Genomic DNA, 16409 nt, shown 5'->3' with positions numbered 1-16409 from the left:
AATATTGAAAACAAGTCTCAATTTTTTGCGCAAGTTTGTTTACCAATATTGTGTACATTGTGACGTCACGCTACTACTGTATTGTGATGACATGTAACTGTGAGGTCACAATGTTGTCCTTTTGAAATATTCTAGACGGTCTTTAGATCCTTTTTTTCTATATATATCAAGAGGACACCATCAAGGTTTGGGACAATGATTAGAAATACTAAGAAAGGGAACGTGGAAGCCAAACTAAGTAAATACTTACTAGTAATATTTTCAGATCTTCCATTCCGTTTCGTATATTTTGAATCCAAATTTTCAGGTGAGAGAGTAACGGACATCGCTTTCTTGAAGAGCGAAATCAACATGGAAATAGGGATAGTTGCAAATGAAACGCAAAATCTCAAGGTACATTGGTTCAACCGCTAACTCGAGGTGGTGTAGCTAATCCATTTGAGTTGCATGCGAGTTTCTGTGGTAGAGAAGGATTATAATATGTATTAATATTTTTGTTGTGTGTTTTATTTATCATCCTAATATATTAATGAGTCCAGTCATTCAAAAATTGTGTTTGCAAATAAATAGAATTAACTAAACATTCACATAATTACATTTTCATTTGAAAATATGAAATTATATGAATTTCGTTTGTGAAAATAGTTATCAAATATATATATATATAAATGAAAACAAAATTGGCAATAACTTGCAGCACAAATTTGAATAACTGGGCAAAGGTCAACATGGTGCGAAATAACAATATGCATTTTTGGGCGCTTGCTTTCTTTCCCCAGGCGAGCGAGTCTATGACATTGCTTTCTGGAAAAGCGAACTTAACAATGAGATAAACGCCATGGCTACAGAGACCGACAATCTCAAGGTAACTTACCAGTATATTAATATACGCACCTGCATTTTTCGGTAAATTGTATCTGCTCACCTGCACATAAAGGTACCCGTGATAGATTACAAGTGATTGATGAGTATATAAAAATTATATTCACTTGAATATAAACACGGTATAAGTTTTCACCTGCACATCTGTATAAACTACATTTTCACTTTCTCATCAATTTAGTATCTGTATGTCAGGGCCACTAAAGTTATAAATGTTTATGAGGAAATATTTGAATGAAAAACTTAAGACCTCCTACGTGAAGATACCATATTGCACGGGGAACGGAACCAAGGGTTGGTCAGCCCTATCCCTTGCAGCTCATATCGACCCCAACATCTACACATCTACTTGATGCTGCTCCGTCCACCTGTTTTAAAAACAATGTGCTACCCTTAAACCTTACGTTTTCGTGTATTTCTCATTCCCTTTATTGTTTTTGTCAATGTTTTCCCACCAAAATTAGACCTAGCAAAATAATTATCACTTCTAAAATTGAGCAAACGGACTTTTCATAATGCAAACTTCCTTGAACAACTTATCCTTGGAATTACGTTTTTTGTATAAAATTGCCAACTACGTCCTGTGCCATCGACAAAGGGCGCTGAACAGCCGTTGTATAACCTCTTATTATAGCGATTGGATAGACAATGATCTTGAGTGATGGTGATTAAGGCCACCAATTAATCCTCTTTGTCGTGTTTATGTAACTAATATGACTTATTCTTGTTTTGGTTTTTTCATCGCCATTAACGTATATATATGTAAAACATTTGATAGCTATGACCGTTTCTTGTGGAAAGGTAATACTTCGCCTATCTAATATCAATCTTACCACATTGGAAAATTGATCAAGTGAAGAAACAATTATTGACTCCTTTGTTCTAACACGCTGCTTTCAAAGCATTTATTTATATATTTAGTAAGGCTTACAATGAAAAAAATTGAAAAATGTTCGGTATTACAGTGAAACCTGTCTATTCTGATAAAGTATGTCGAAATACAATGGTCGGATTTGGTGGTTTTTCATTAGGAATCGAAAATGAATTTGTTTTACGTAACTTCGGAATCCTCCGTATTTTGAATAGAGGAATTCCACTATATCAGATAAGATAGAAGTGTTCGACTTATAATCTTTGCGTCTGTTTTAAAAGATTGTGGCAGTTTAAAATTCTAGAATGCCGACTTACTATAACCTATGTCACACAAGGTCTTTATCTTATACCTACATTTCTTAACTGGTCCTACCTGTATAATACGTCCCGCCAGTTTCCCCTGTATTTCTGACGGTCACAGATCATATCTGTCGTCTTGCCAGTCCGTGTTCTATAGCCCCTTTTGTGTAACTACGGCAAAACTGTATCCCTACTGTCGGTTTCCAGGAGTACCGCCGTACCTTGGAGAAGGCCCTTGCCGACACTGCCAACCCCCTCCACATCGCAGAGGAGTGTCTGATGCACCGGGAGAAACGTCATGGAATCGACCTCGTACACGATGATGTCGAGAAACATTTGATCAAGGTACGCACTGGGGGAAAAAATGAAAAAAAAAACTTTGTCATTCTATCTTTCTAAGTAAAACCTGTTTCTTTTTTTATAATGAATGTCTTGAATTCAAGTGTAAATATCTTAGGGTTGATATTATGGAACAAAATTTTGTATTGAGAACAAGCTATGTCAAAGTTGATGACAATATTAGAATAGTTATTGTACAAAAGTTCATACCGCACAACCAGTAACGTTTTTATGTGTGACGTTTCAACTTTTAAACAATCCATTCTTACCAACCTGAAGAAAATATTAAAAAATATTTTAAAAAATCACTCTAACGATACGGTTACTTCATGATCAACTTTTGATATCAGTGGACGATATAAGGGAGATAACTACATGTTATAAGCTTTTCAAGGGAGATAATTTGGTCTAGCATCTGATGAATGTCTTTGGTGGCTAACACAGGTAAATTGGTCAATTTTATAACACACCATGTACCAATGACACATTTTAGTAGCGTCATGACAGGATGTTTAACAACTTAAAGTCAATTTAGTAAAATCTGTATTAAATTTTAAACAGGAAGTCGACTCCATCAAGAAGTGCCAGTCTAAGATGAAGAGAGTTTTGGACAAGGCCTACGTACAGCTTAAGTGAGTCTTTTACCAACTTTATAGGACTGCACTTTTGTAACGACTGTTCATATATATACATTTGTTACGGTAACTCAAATTCGTGAAGTTCAGTCATTTTACAAAAAATGCCACAAACAGTTATATTTGATATCTGAGGAGAGAAAATGGACGTTAAATATTTCAGTATACGACGATAACAACACCTAATACACTTAAATTCGGTCAACATAATTTACTATTTATTGTTTACTTTTCCTTGAGGACATGCAAGGCAAAACGGGAGTAGAATCCAAATGTCTGTAAATGTTGAAAACATACATACATTTATAGCCATTGATATGATTATAATGAAAGAAAGAGAGTTTAGAATAATAAAAAATATCACAAAATTGAAATCGGTATCTTTACCTGTATGCAGGATGAACCGTGCGGCCCAGCATACCCTGGAGATTGACGCCAAGGACAAGCACCACGCTCAGGGTCTTGATGACCGCATGCAGCAGCTGAGGAACGCTTCCGCCGGTATCGGTTACCACCCAGGCATCGAGAGCATTGACAACACGTGAGTTCCTCCAAGCACCGACATTTATCTTTACTCCAATGACCGTTTTGAAATTCTCTTCGATGTGATTCATGTAGTGCTTTCCTCACACCTACATTTCTCAATAGACATTTTACTGCACGAGATTACTGTATACCGGCTAATTTTTGCGGCAATATTGTTTTCGCGCTTTTCAGTGAAAGATTCAAGCGCGAGTTTGAAAATGCAGCTAAGTTTCCCATCTCCAAGCATTACTGTAAGATCTAGTTCAAGACCAAAAAGATAAAGAGCACCGATTTTAAATATCTTATTATTGTGACTCGGTAAATCACACATTGCAATTGAACGGGAGACCTATGCATACATGCATAAACTTAGCAGTATGTCACTTTTTTCGATCCAGTGTCATTAAAAACTGCAAACACAAAGTATCTATCTGTTTTTCTGCGAATTCTACACCGCACGAAACGGCGAAAATAACACTATGCGAATTCAAAGGTCTTTACAGTATTCTCATCTGTTGAATGTTTGCATTGATGCTAGATCAGAATTAGATTACGTTTTTGTTCGATAGTTTTATACGGTTATACCTCTCCTTTTACTAACTAGTGGTTATTTTCGGTTATAGCATCACCATCCCCGACTCCTGGGTGAGGTACACACAAGAGAACATCGCACGTTCTCAGAAGGAGAGGGCTGCCTCAGAGCGCCTAAGAGGAGAAATCGACAGCACCCTCCGCGCATGCGCCAATGACATGTGGAACCAGTTCAACTGTGTCAACAACTCCTTCAACACGAGAACTAGGCAGACAACTGATGCTAGGAACAAGCTCCAGGCTCACTTACAGAGGGTACGTCAAACACACTGGAGCAATTCTGTTAGTTATATCGATGTCTGTGACCAAAACTAGGGATTGGTCAGTTATTTAACCTTCAAGGAATTCTTTTCAGTTGTTAGATCTGTGAAAACACCTAGCACTACTACAAAAAGCTATAGGTATACCTAAAAAGCGTGAACATGATAGTTTGTGAGAGAGAAAAACATACGAAACAGCTGTTTTCAACTTTTTGGTTTCATTTTTGGGCCCGAATTGCTGAAACCGTTCTTATGCTCAAACTCAGATTCTGTGCTCAAGTCCACTTTCTTGTTCTTTTAATAAATTAATAATAAAACATCACATCTGTTACATGATATAAGCGAGTTAAAAGAAAGTTGACATGAGCACGGATTTCAATTTTAGAATAGTGTCAAGAATACGGACTCGGATGTATCCGTTTTTACACACGGTACCACAGCAAAAATCCCGTATTAGTATTTTGAGAGTTAAGGGATAAGACAAATTTGCTTCTGAAATATTATACGATGACTTAATCTTACAGACTCTACAAGAGATCTTCGACATGGAGAGGAATATTGAGTTATTGAGGAAGGCAATCCAGGATAAGGAAATGCCGATGAAGGTGGCCCAGACCAGACTGGACGAGAGGACCCGTCGTATCAACGTCGAGCTCTGCAATGACCCCGTCATGAGATCGTGAGTATACGTCAGCATGAACATGTTAAAAACGTCATTCATATAATTATGTTATGAATACCCGTATGTGTAGATATTACCAAGGCATTAGTCTCGTTCAACCAGACGCTTGATAAATTGTAATTCAATGTTCGGCGTAGCTTGCGCAGACAAAAAGAGTCTGGTTGAACGAGACTACCAAGGCATCTGTATACATAAAAATGTGTACAAAAAGCAAGGCATGGATACATATGTATCAGAAAATGGACATGTATGAGTGCATGTGAGTTGGTCACGAAACTGTTTACATTACCAACGCAGATCGTTGACACTGAGTGTTTTTTATTCGATAGGCTACAGAGGGAGATCGCCGAGATCAGGGAGTCAGTCAGGATCCTGAAGGAGAGGCTGAAGGCTTCCGAACTCAGCTTGTGCCGTCTGATGAAGACAAAAGCCACTCTGGACCATGACATATCTGTGAAGGAAAACACAATCAAGATTGACACCGCTTACTGCATGGGCATGCGCAAAGGCTTCCCTATGGATCCCAAAGTCGGACCGGTGTTTCAAATGCCAATATGCTAATGAATAGAACTTTTATCAAATTTGTTTCTATAGACGCCCATTAACTATGAAAATAAAATTCAAAATGGTCATCTAGAAGTGCTGACATTTTAATGAATTTACCAATGGAGTAATGCCATACAGACTCTATAAAATCACGTCTAAATATATTTATATTTTTTTCTTCAAAATATTCTTTTCGATACGGGATATCGTGATTATTTTATGAGTGTACGTTCAACGAATAGACAGATGATATTGGATGACAGTGTCTATGCATATCAAACAAATTCGTTTGTTTCGCAAATTTGCGAAAGTTTGAGGTTTTATATAAACAGTCCGCAAACGTTATGAGTCTATGCGACCGGTTTGTTATACACGGTATACGTTGTGAAAATCGTTAATATCCTTTATTGTTCACTTGTTTCATAACAAATCTTTTGTTCATGTTATATTTGCAAATACGATTTGCTTTTCATTTTATTTCGTTTTCTTCCTTTTTTGAAGAGAAGATTTGAAGCAGAAGGGGGTGTGTGTTTCTAGAGATAGGGACTTTCCGTGTATCTAACACTGATATGATACAGAACACAACAAGAAAAGTCACCGGAAGTTAGAACACATATTCAGAGTTGTCCCTCTTCTAGATCCGCCTTCTCATTACATCGAAGCCGTCTTTAAGTTAAGATTTTACTAGGCATGCTTGAGTTAGCGCAAGTTAGTGATAGTTTGTTCTATTAATATAGTCCCAATGATATCAGGAAGAAAGGACTAGGAGAAAACAGACGTTACTGTTTGTAATGCAAACTGGTGAGTCCTTTGTATACTTTACCGTTCAGTATTTGGTTATTTACCGAACCGAACTTGCATTTCAGTATAACTTATTTCGAGTTTTATCTTATAGATATCGTTATGTTTTTCAGTAGTTTAAATTATTGTAGATAATAAATAACCGCAGAAATCAAAATCAAATCAGCTAGATTATATACAGATGGTAAGTAGTGCTAGCACATAGAACGATCATTAACTGTGCTGCACAGCACGGGAATCAGCTAGCATTAGCAGTGCTGAACGTGATGATATTCTTCAGTGCTAAATGAAAATTATTTTTGTTGTGTAATAAGTGTGAATAAAAAAGGTTTGTAACTGATTTCTTACTCTATAGTTTCTGTTGAACACTTTTATTTATTGAATTATAAATACATATATTGAACAGTCCAAATCTATCATGTTCTTTATTTTTTGTCATTATTAAACGAAGGGTGTGTGTATTGAATTTCAAATTAAATTACAGTTTGCTTTCATATAAAAACCGCTGCACATATAAAAATGTCGGGAATTTCCGTTTATTGTCGGAAATCCCTAATAGATCCAGCAGAATGTGCGCATGCGCTGAGGATAAATTCCTCTTTGTGGACGTAAACCACATCAGTATTAGTCTATCTACAACTTGAACATTACAACCACATGATTGCTCAACAGAATGTGTATGTACTTAGAGTAATGACTTGCCATCTAATGTGCTACAAACTGTGATAAACTGGCTATATTTTATTTATATGTTGTTACGATTTTGTATATAGCGTTTCCATTGGTCGAGTAGACACCGTTGTACTGCTTATGTTGTTTGCACAATAAAACTTGGAAAAATATTATTGAGTTGATCATTTTTTTGAATTTCAAAAGATTCGATGTTAACTGTACCTAAGAATAATATAAAACTATAATCCTTTGGTAAATGTATTTTATTTATTTATTTGCGAGACTGGCAGAGAAGATTGTTATATTCATAAACCAGAACTAAACTATCAATGGGAGATAACCATATTTGCTGTATATCAAGATGAAGATGGATAAACCGAAGACCGTCTCATCAAAATTTCAATGATAATTTTGAAGAAACATCCATTCGGTATCATTTGCTTTACATTCATACTAGCTAGCATTGTATGGCGAGTAAATTTCAAAATAAATTGGGAATTTCGTAATAAAAAAAAAGAAATATAAAATGAATGAATGAAAAAAGAAGTATCAGAGAAATAAAGTTCCTAATTTCGACCCCTGACAATGGACCACGGAGTGGATTATTTCTACCTCGATCTAATTATCAATTTTACCCTACAGAATTTGCAGAAAGTAATACAGCTAAAACACTTATTGGAAAAGAATGTGTTTTTTATGTTTTTCAAGTTGGAAAGATGAAAAATAATACCTGTGAATAAATATCAAGAACAACGAAAGATGTCTCCTCGTCAACATTACTTTCTAAAACTGATGCTTTGGAATATTTAAATCAGTAAGCAACTTAACCACAGTGACAGTGGACACATCAAAATAAATATTCCCTAAACGATCAATAAATATGCTCAGAAAAAAACTGTTTTTCAATCAGAACAGTGATTATAATTATTATTATTCTCTTTCTTACCTCCAATTTGAAGATTGTATAAATAGAATAATGCGAACATATTAACTTTACAAAATACCATATTAAATACACATAAGTACCAAATAACATACATAACATTAACAAACTTAATTGCATTGAAGTCATACATTCAATATAAAAATAAGCTAGACAATCACTGGAAAAACCAATAACTTTTCTCCAATTACAAAGCAACGTTCAAACCATAGACATTAATGTACATGTACACCGGATAGAAGTATCTGACAAATGTATTTTATTCGTTTATTTATTTGAGAGTCTGGTATAGAGGACTTTTATAGTCCTGAACCAGAAATAAACTTAACTTAATTCAACTCGCCTAACACATTCTTCTTACAATGTCCACAGAGAAAGGCAAAATACACAACAAACATATAATTAATTATACTTATATATATAAGAGAACACACGAAAGTGCAATTGTATATACTTATATAATCATTATATATCTTAAAAAGAACATTTATATGTTTGCAGTAAAGAGAAGAAAACAAAATAACTGGTCTAGTTACAACATTCATGAAACAAGTTACATGTATTGCAAATAGTCAATTTAGAAGGAATATTGAAATTTTAAAATTTTAAAGACAAACACGTTCTTAAAATTTTCGTTAATCTAAGACCATATAAAAACTGCTTTACCTAGATTTCAAGAGTAGGTTGCCGATGCCATTCTCACTACGTCAGTAAAAATTCCTGACAACTGTGACGAGTGGTCTCTCTCTAAACTTAATGTATGATTGAAAATCTTAAAGGGAAATAACTCTGCCTAACTCGAGTATAGGTCGAATCTTTCTGTTTCATATGTATAGAATAGTGATAATGAATTTATCCAGAAATACGTGGGAATTGGATACTAAAGCATAGCTAAATAAAATGAGGACACTCATGGTCTGCATTGACTGATTTCGTTCGCCACTTTTCAAAAATATCAATTCCATAATTTGAATATTAAATCGTCAAAAAAATACCCGAAAGAAATATTGTTGTTGGCTTTGACTGTTCGGCTCTTACGAATATATCAAAAAGGGTCAACCAGCCAACAGTGAATCGGAATAGCACCTACATTTTTAGAACCCCGCGTATGGCCAACACGACAGCTATACCGTATTTTAGAGATACAACTTGCATCGACAGAGCGCTTGTCTTCAACGGAATTCCATTATTTTCTGTTAATTAGATTTTACCTTATTTTGATGATTTTTTGTTTGTTTGTTTTTATTTCTGAAATATTGATGCTATGGATAAAAGATATTCAGCTGAACATAAACAAATAAATAAAATAATGAGAGCAAATTTCACCGACCATTGGCTCCCGTACTAAGTACTGCTAAATCTGACTGTGTCCTTTATACCTTGGAGAAATACTATACCATTACACTGTGTAAGTGCCGGGCACTATCGTGGAGACAAACGTTGACAGGGGGTCGGTCGTTCGTCCTGTGTAAGTCGGCGTTATAAGTTGGTGTCCTTGCCCGACTATAACGTGTGGAACAGACATGGGCCCATGGCAAGTAAGAAACCCTTCTCATGCTCAAGCATAGATTCTGTGCTCAAACTGATTTTCGTGTAACTTACATAAATCATGCCAAATGATAAAATAATTCGAACTTGTAAATGTTGGAAATCATTTTTCGGCTTCTGTTGCTTTCAAAATCATAACATTTATTTTTTATTAATTCATAACCAGTATGAAAAATTAGAATTGAGCAAAACAATCGTCATTGAGCAAGAGAACGGTTTCATGAATAGGGACCGATGATTTGATGACGCGGGAAAGGGTGTAGTTTTTTCTCCGGAAAGAAAAAAAAAGGATTGGGGAGGCCTAAGTTTTCCCTTCCCTGATACATGTATATCTGTGTTTTCAGAGGAAAAAAATCTTATCTCATTTAATAATATTTGAATAAAATTTATTAGCAGATGTGGCGTTACATAAATCTTAAATCATCAATCAATTTTGAACAGTTTTTGAAGATCACCTACTCAGGTTCAGGTTATGGGAGATAACTCTTACAGACCACAAATATGACGTCAAATGTATTATGACGTCACATCAGCGTCAAATGTATTATGACGTCACATCGCCACGTCGGCCACTTCTGACTCGTTTGATTTTGTACTGTTTTGTTTTCTTGTTCCTATTTTCACGTTGAGACAATTTTGCTTCCGTTGTCATCATGCATCGAGCGTACCAGCCGCTAACACCAGCAAACAACATCTTCTTGAAAAGACTCTGGGATGAAAAATATTTCAAAACTCACAGAAAAAAAGTCGTTGGAGGTTTGTGTAATATTTTCAATACATACAGAAATATGTTTATTGTACAGTACAGTTGTTACGGCAGTAGCGGATCATCGGCTATAGCGGATCAGTCAATAAACAAAAGCTGATTACACTAAATGTATTGATCCTAGAAAGAAATTAATTGTTTGCACATGGTAACAAGTTGTTTCTTATAATCTACAAACAAACAAAATAACTTTATATACGTTTCATGTCCAGAAATCCCGAATTTTATATTTTCTCAATCTGCTCCTCTAGCGATGACCGCCATCTTGGAATACGGACGGTTCGATGAAGAAATGGATTCTATTAAAATACACACTTACAACCAAATAAATATGCATTTAAATGATGAATTATGGTGTTTTGTTTCAGAATCGTGAAGCAGCATGTATTTCAATCTAATAAATAAATAAATAGATATTTTAGTGTTCTAATTCTGGTCTGTTTTGACTACAATATTATAGATCAGATGGAAAAGTTTGAAATGCAAAATATTTTTCATTTCACTTTTCAGCCCAACCTATGATTGATAACAAACCCCCAAAGACGTATATGCATTTACATATCAAGCTGAAAAAGTTACAGGTACGTTCTCTGTTTTATATCAGTGACGGGCAATCGCTACATGGCTCGCAATCAAGAAAATGTCAAGGTCGAATGAGAAAAATAAATTATTCAGATAGATTTCTGATTAAAAAGAAAGAGTTTATAAAAAAAATGAAAATTCAAGAATGCGTAGATAGTATATAAAATGATCTACAGACTACAGAGAATTCATCAAATGAACGTAAAACGAAGTAAGGACATTTTGAGAGTGAAATAGCATTAAATCCAAAGGCAAAATAACGTAACGTGCATGATTTATGGCCCGTCACTGCATATTGACCATTTAAATGTTTTATGTTGACATTTCTTTACTCCAATTATATTTAACTCGTGTCATGTCCGCCTTTGACCAGATGGAAGGGGGGCGATTAGCCAGTGTAGAGAGAGACAACAGGATCCTCTTGGAGAGAATGGCTCACATCATGAGATCTGGGGGTCGTGTTCATAGCCGCGAAAACAAGGACTACATGAGGAAAAGGTGGGCCTAAGATTTACGTTTTCACAAACATGAACGTAAATGTTCCCAAAATGGACCGATACCAAAACTGTATTTTGAAATATTTATCAACTTTTGGAAATAAATTTTGAAATTTGCAATATCAAACAAGAGAAAAATGAACAAAAACTTAACACTAAGTAGGCAGGACCCAAATCGGATTAGTACCCAAATCGGATCAGTACCCAAATCGGATTAGTACCCAAATCGGATCTCATTTTGATAAAAAAAAAAAAAAAAAAAAAAAACACGTTTAAATCAATAAGTGTGTCGACAGATCAGTTGTATCACTGATGTAGCCGAAGAACAAATTGGCCTGCACCATTTTTTGTTTACAGATGATTACTAATTCAAACTCAAAAGTCAATGTTTTGTTTAGTTTTTAAAAAAAATAGCGTGTGCGACGACTTTGCATTCTGATTTGGCCTAGGAATAAATTCACTCCATAGAAAGACTTGTTCTCATATACATTCTAAAGTTCAACATGAAATGTTAATATGTCGTCAACAAATATTCATTCAAGCCTTGATCCGATTTGGATCCTGACATTGATTGGTGACTTCAGAGCGTTCTATAAATATCTCAAGTGAGTCCCGGGTACTAATTTCGTTTGTAAGAACACCCATCGATATTCCTCCTTTGATACAATCATAAAGTTCATCCTCAGAAGTTTCAATAAATGAATAAAATCCGATTTGGATACTGTCACCTTATGTCTTTTCTAATCCTACCATTTTCTGCCCTAGTTCATCGCTTAGAAAATTAATATAATCTTACATGTTTGTGGTCTGTGGTCAGGGTAATCTCAACCCTCGGGTAAATCAGAAATATCAATTTACCAGTAGACCTACAGTTTGAACTTTTTGATACATTAATATTGCCTATACTTTTATACGCGTCAGAGATATGGGGATTCGAAACTATTACCCTCTTGGAAACGATACACTTGAAATTTATAAAAAAAAGTTCTCAATTTAAGGAAATCTACGCCTAATTATATGGTATACGGAGAATCGGGACGTTTTCCTTTAGAAAATACTATTAAAAATAGAATGATTTTGTTTTGGCACAAACTAATAACAGAAAATGGTAAAGTATCGAGTCAGTTATATAATATTATACATGCAACGCACGAAACGGGCGCATTTCACTCGACGTGGCTAAATTTTATCAAAACTACACTAAATGATCTAGGGTTGAGATATATCTGGACATCTCAAAAAGTGACTACTCTAGAACGACAAAAACTTAAACATATTATAACACAAACGCTTAATGACCAGTTTATTCAAAAGTGGTATGCCGATATCGAAAAAAGTAGTAGAGGACAAAATTATCTATTATTTAAATCTAATTTTGGTTTTGAAAATTACTTAACTCAATTAAACAAGAGGGATCGTGTTGTGTTTTGCAAATTTCGCTCGTCAAACTTTCCGCTGCCCCTGGAAACTGGCCGTTGGATGGGAATTCCTCGAGAGGAAAGAGAATGTACTTTTTGTAATAGAAATGAAACAGGAGATGAATTTCATTATTTGTTTAAATGTCAACAAGAATCCATACGCCAGATTAGGGAAAAATTTATTCCAAAATATTATTACACCAATCCAAATGTTGATAAAATGAAAGGAATGTTCCAAATATGTAACAAACAATTAATCAAAAGGGTTAGTACATTTCTTGTAAAACTGCATATAATTATAAAAAAAATAACAATTGAAATAAATCAGTATGTCAAAAATACTATCCTTTGCATTATGATTATGGCAGTGAAGATAATTTGCTGTGAAAATTGAGTATCCAATACATATATGACTAATGCTGATAAATCTGGTCATATATATTCTTCTGTGTCACATGCATGAACTAATGCTGAATCTGTTCACATGTAATCTACATGTGTGAAATAATGCTAAATCTGTCCTTGTATAATACTACTGTTTCACATGTATGAAATGAGGATGTGTAATCTTACTGTTTCACATGTATGAAATAATTATGTGTAAACTTACTGTTGCACATGTAAGAAAATAATGTTGAATCTGTCATGTGTAACCTTACTGTTACTTTGTAACAATACATCTGATACATATGTACATTAACCAATGTGAAATATTGCTGAATCTATGTATGAAATATTGCTGAATCTATCTAAGAAATATTGCTGAATCTGTCTATGAAATAATGCTTAATCTCTCCATGCGTAATCTACTCTCTCTGTCATGTTTTATTTTGATTGATGTTATTTTGTTTGACCTCTTGTTACACACTTTGTGTGTCAGAGCGTAATAAAAAAAAATCTTGAAAATCTTGAATCTTGGTAAGAGTTTGGCTATCAAACACTCGGCGTGCATTTTAGGCAGCCAAACTCTTACCCGAGGGTTTGCATTTCCATGTCCACAAACCACACCCATGTTTGTTTCCTTTTCTCCCATACTCGAAATAAACATACCAGTGTCAATACTCGACTCGTGTTTATATGGCTGCATTCCATAACAGGCAGGCATGAATACACTTATGTTAATTTCATACGGGTTATGAAACCTGAACATAAAATTAGAAATACAATTAAAGTTTAAAGTTAACAATATTCTTTAATATCTAATAACTGCAATATATCAGTTAATATCTCTAACAAGTCAAAAATAATTCATGCAACATAGATCTGTAACACAACAGAATTATTTCCAACGACGTGTATACGGTCACGTATGAAAGGTGCGTCATGACGTCATAGCGCGTGTAGGCTATATTTTTTATCTTTTCACGGATAAATTCCTGTCTTTGAACAGCAAGTATTGGAGAATATATCTGAGTTCTGGATAAAAAAGAAAGGGAGATAGGCATAGATAAAATATTTAATATTATAGGATGAAGGTTCAGCCGTGAAGGAGTCGGCTGTCGGACAGTTTTCAATAGAGGAGGGCAGCGATGGTTCTTTAGAAAGACGATCGATATATATGGATAGTTTTTAAGAAATGTTCGATAATTCTGTTCTCACAAAGATCTATTTCAATACAAGGTCTGCCTAAGCACCGTTTTCAGAAAATATTTTTTGATATAATTTTGTTAAAAATTAGAAAATCAAAATTATCTGCATTATAATCCTTTTTTGTCCATTTGTCCAGTTTGAATAAGACCAAGCGCCAGAGGGAGCTGTTGCGTATCACGCATGAGAACTTGGCCATCCTGAGACGGCTAACCTCCAAGGAACCGCACTATAATCACAACAGGTGGCATCACGAGTGGAAGGTAGGGCGCCATCTGTCGGCGAACATCGGAACAACACGTATCTCACACATTTTTAATCATAATTCAATATTGACCAAAATATGAGATGTAGTTGTTACTCACAGGATCTGTTTAAAGTGAACATCAGATTATATCTTTCCAGTGTTTTTTTCCAAATTGGACCGGTACCAAAAACTGCCCAAACGCGATAACTCACATTTTTGGCAATGTATTTTGATGAATATTCAATTGCTTGAGATAACCCAGTAGTTTTGTTTTATTCTTTTTTTTCAGGCTTTGACTTCAAACTTTAAAATTAAGTATTTTCAACTAATATTTTCCAGTTTTGTATTCATTTTTTGTTTGTGCAATTGTCATAACATTGGAAGTTACCTCTCTTCAGTGTTTTTAAAATCTTTTAGAATTGAGATAAAATAATAACAATGATTTTATCATATAAAAAAATTCTTAATAATTATATCAGACAGTAGAACTGAAATTATCCGATTGTTTTGTTCAAAAGCTCGAGGTTTTTATATATGGGACATGAGCATGCTGAACAGTAATATAGTCTAATACTTCAGGCTCTTGCCTTGATAGTTCTTTAAAAAAAACATATATAATCCTTACTGAATGCGTGTTTAGTTGTATTGATGCAGTGTCGTTTTCTCGCCAGATGAACCAACAGTATATGATGAACATTTCTAAGTTCCCACACTCTTGGCGGAATAAAAATGAGCTAAATATAAGGAAGATGAAACAGGTTGCTGCTAACCGCTGGATCGTTGACCAGGTAGGTATTATGTTTATTGCTTAGAGAATGGAGTTGGTATACAAAATAATACTCTGGGATTGTTCATTGATGATTCCCCTTTCCTCCAGTGATCTTTGGACGAATACAAAGCTCCATATTTAAAGTTTGATTTTTTATGCTTCTTGAAAAATTCGGAGAGCATAAATGTGCCGCTTCGTCCGTCTGTCCTTCCGACATGTTGTACTGGCCATTTCGTCGGACTGAAGACAGCTCAGTGAAATGTAAGCGATATGCGGTGTGTCACGTACTACTGATGGGTCCGGGCGCCCAAGGCTAAGGTCTCAGGTCAAAGTCATTGTCCGGACCATAACTTTTGACTTTCTTTAGATATTTTAATGAAATGTATAAGGGATATCTGCCAGCTGACAAGGCGGTGTGGCACGTACCACTCTTTGGTCCGTATGCCCAAGGTCAATGTCACTTTGAATTCAATGGTCGAATTCATTGGTGCCCTGACTTTTGTTCCGTTTGCTCAATGAGAAGCGTTGCATAGTACTGTGAGGCCCATCCTTCCAAGGCCAAGGTCACATTGATATCGAAAGTCAAATGCATCGTCCTGGCTTAGTACTCATAAGTCAGTATCAGATTTTATTCAACGTATCGCCTCCACCTTACACATATGACACGGAGAGTCACGTCCTTTTTATTTACCAGTCCAGTTACTGTGTTACAATTGTATTGTATTTTATTTTCTCTTGCAGTTCCAAGGCGAAAATAAAGGACAAGGCAACAGAAAGCCGTTCGAGTACATACCATGACGTGTACACAGTATCAATGATAATTATGTACACCTGTACGGAAGTAAGATTGTCTCCATAAACCGTGTCTCTAAGTAAAATAAAATAAATCCAAAAGCAAAACAGGAAGATTGTATGATCTTTGTACGATCTGTAGGTGTCAATAACA

The 16409-nt window shown here is 35.0% G+C and overlaps 2 protein-coding genes across 6 annotated transcripts in view; both read left to right on the top strand.

The window, feature by feature from the left end:
• Positions 1–7276, top strand: part of LOC110448448 (tektin-3-like) — a 39289-nt gene extending 32013 nt beyond the window's left edge. For 4 of the 5 annotated variants that reach the window (XM_021494699.1, XM_021494697.1, XM_021494698.1 and 1 more), the window contains exons 5-11: positions 780–865; positions 2263–2400; positions 2956–3026; positions 3427–3570; positions 4178–4400; positions 4930–5084; positions 5417–7276. In XM_021494699.1, the coding sequence (XP_021350374.1) occupies positions 780–865; positions 2263–2400; positions 2956–3026; positions 3427–3570; positions 4178–4400; positions 4930–5084; positions 5417–5648 (1049 nt within the window). In that variant the 3' untranslated portion in view covers positions 5649–7276. Of the gene's footprint in view, positions 1–307; positions 394–779; positions 866–2262; positions 2401–2955; positions 3027–3426; positions 3571–4177; positions 4401–4929; positions 5085–5416 lie in introns of all 5 variants that reach the window. The other variant, XM_021494701.1, reaches the window with a different exon arrangement.
• A 2850-nt stretch (positions 7277–10126) lies between these two features.
• On the top strand, positions 10127–16363 carry LOC110448447 (uncharacterized protein C17orf105 homolog). The gene is made up of 6 exons (XM_021494696.1): positions 10127–10353; positions 10874–10944; positions 11319–11443; positions 14587–14710; positions 15366–15482; positions 16205–16363. Exons 1-6 carry the CDS (start codon positions 10251–10253, stop codon positions 16259–16261), a joined length of 597 nt encoding a protein of 198 aa, XP_021350371.1. The 5' UTR covers positions 10127–10250; the 3' UTR covers positions 16262–16363.
• Positions 16364–16409: the final 46 nt, after the last annotated feature.

Source organism: Mizuhopecten yessoensis, unplaced genomic scaffold, assembly GCF_002113885.1.
Source record: "Mizuhopecten yessoensis strain PY_sf001 unplaced genomic scaffold, ASM211388v2 scaffold4033, whole genome shotgun sequence".
Taxonomy (NCBI): Eukaryota; Metazoa; Mollusca; class Bivalvia; order Pectinida; family Pectinidae; genus Mizuhopecten; species Mizuhopecten yessoensis.
The sequence above is the reverse complement of the archived record's forward strand: the minus strand, read 5'-3'. Positions and strand labels throughout refer to the sequence as shown.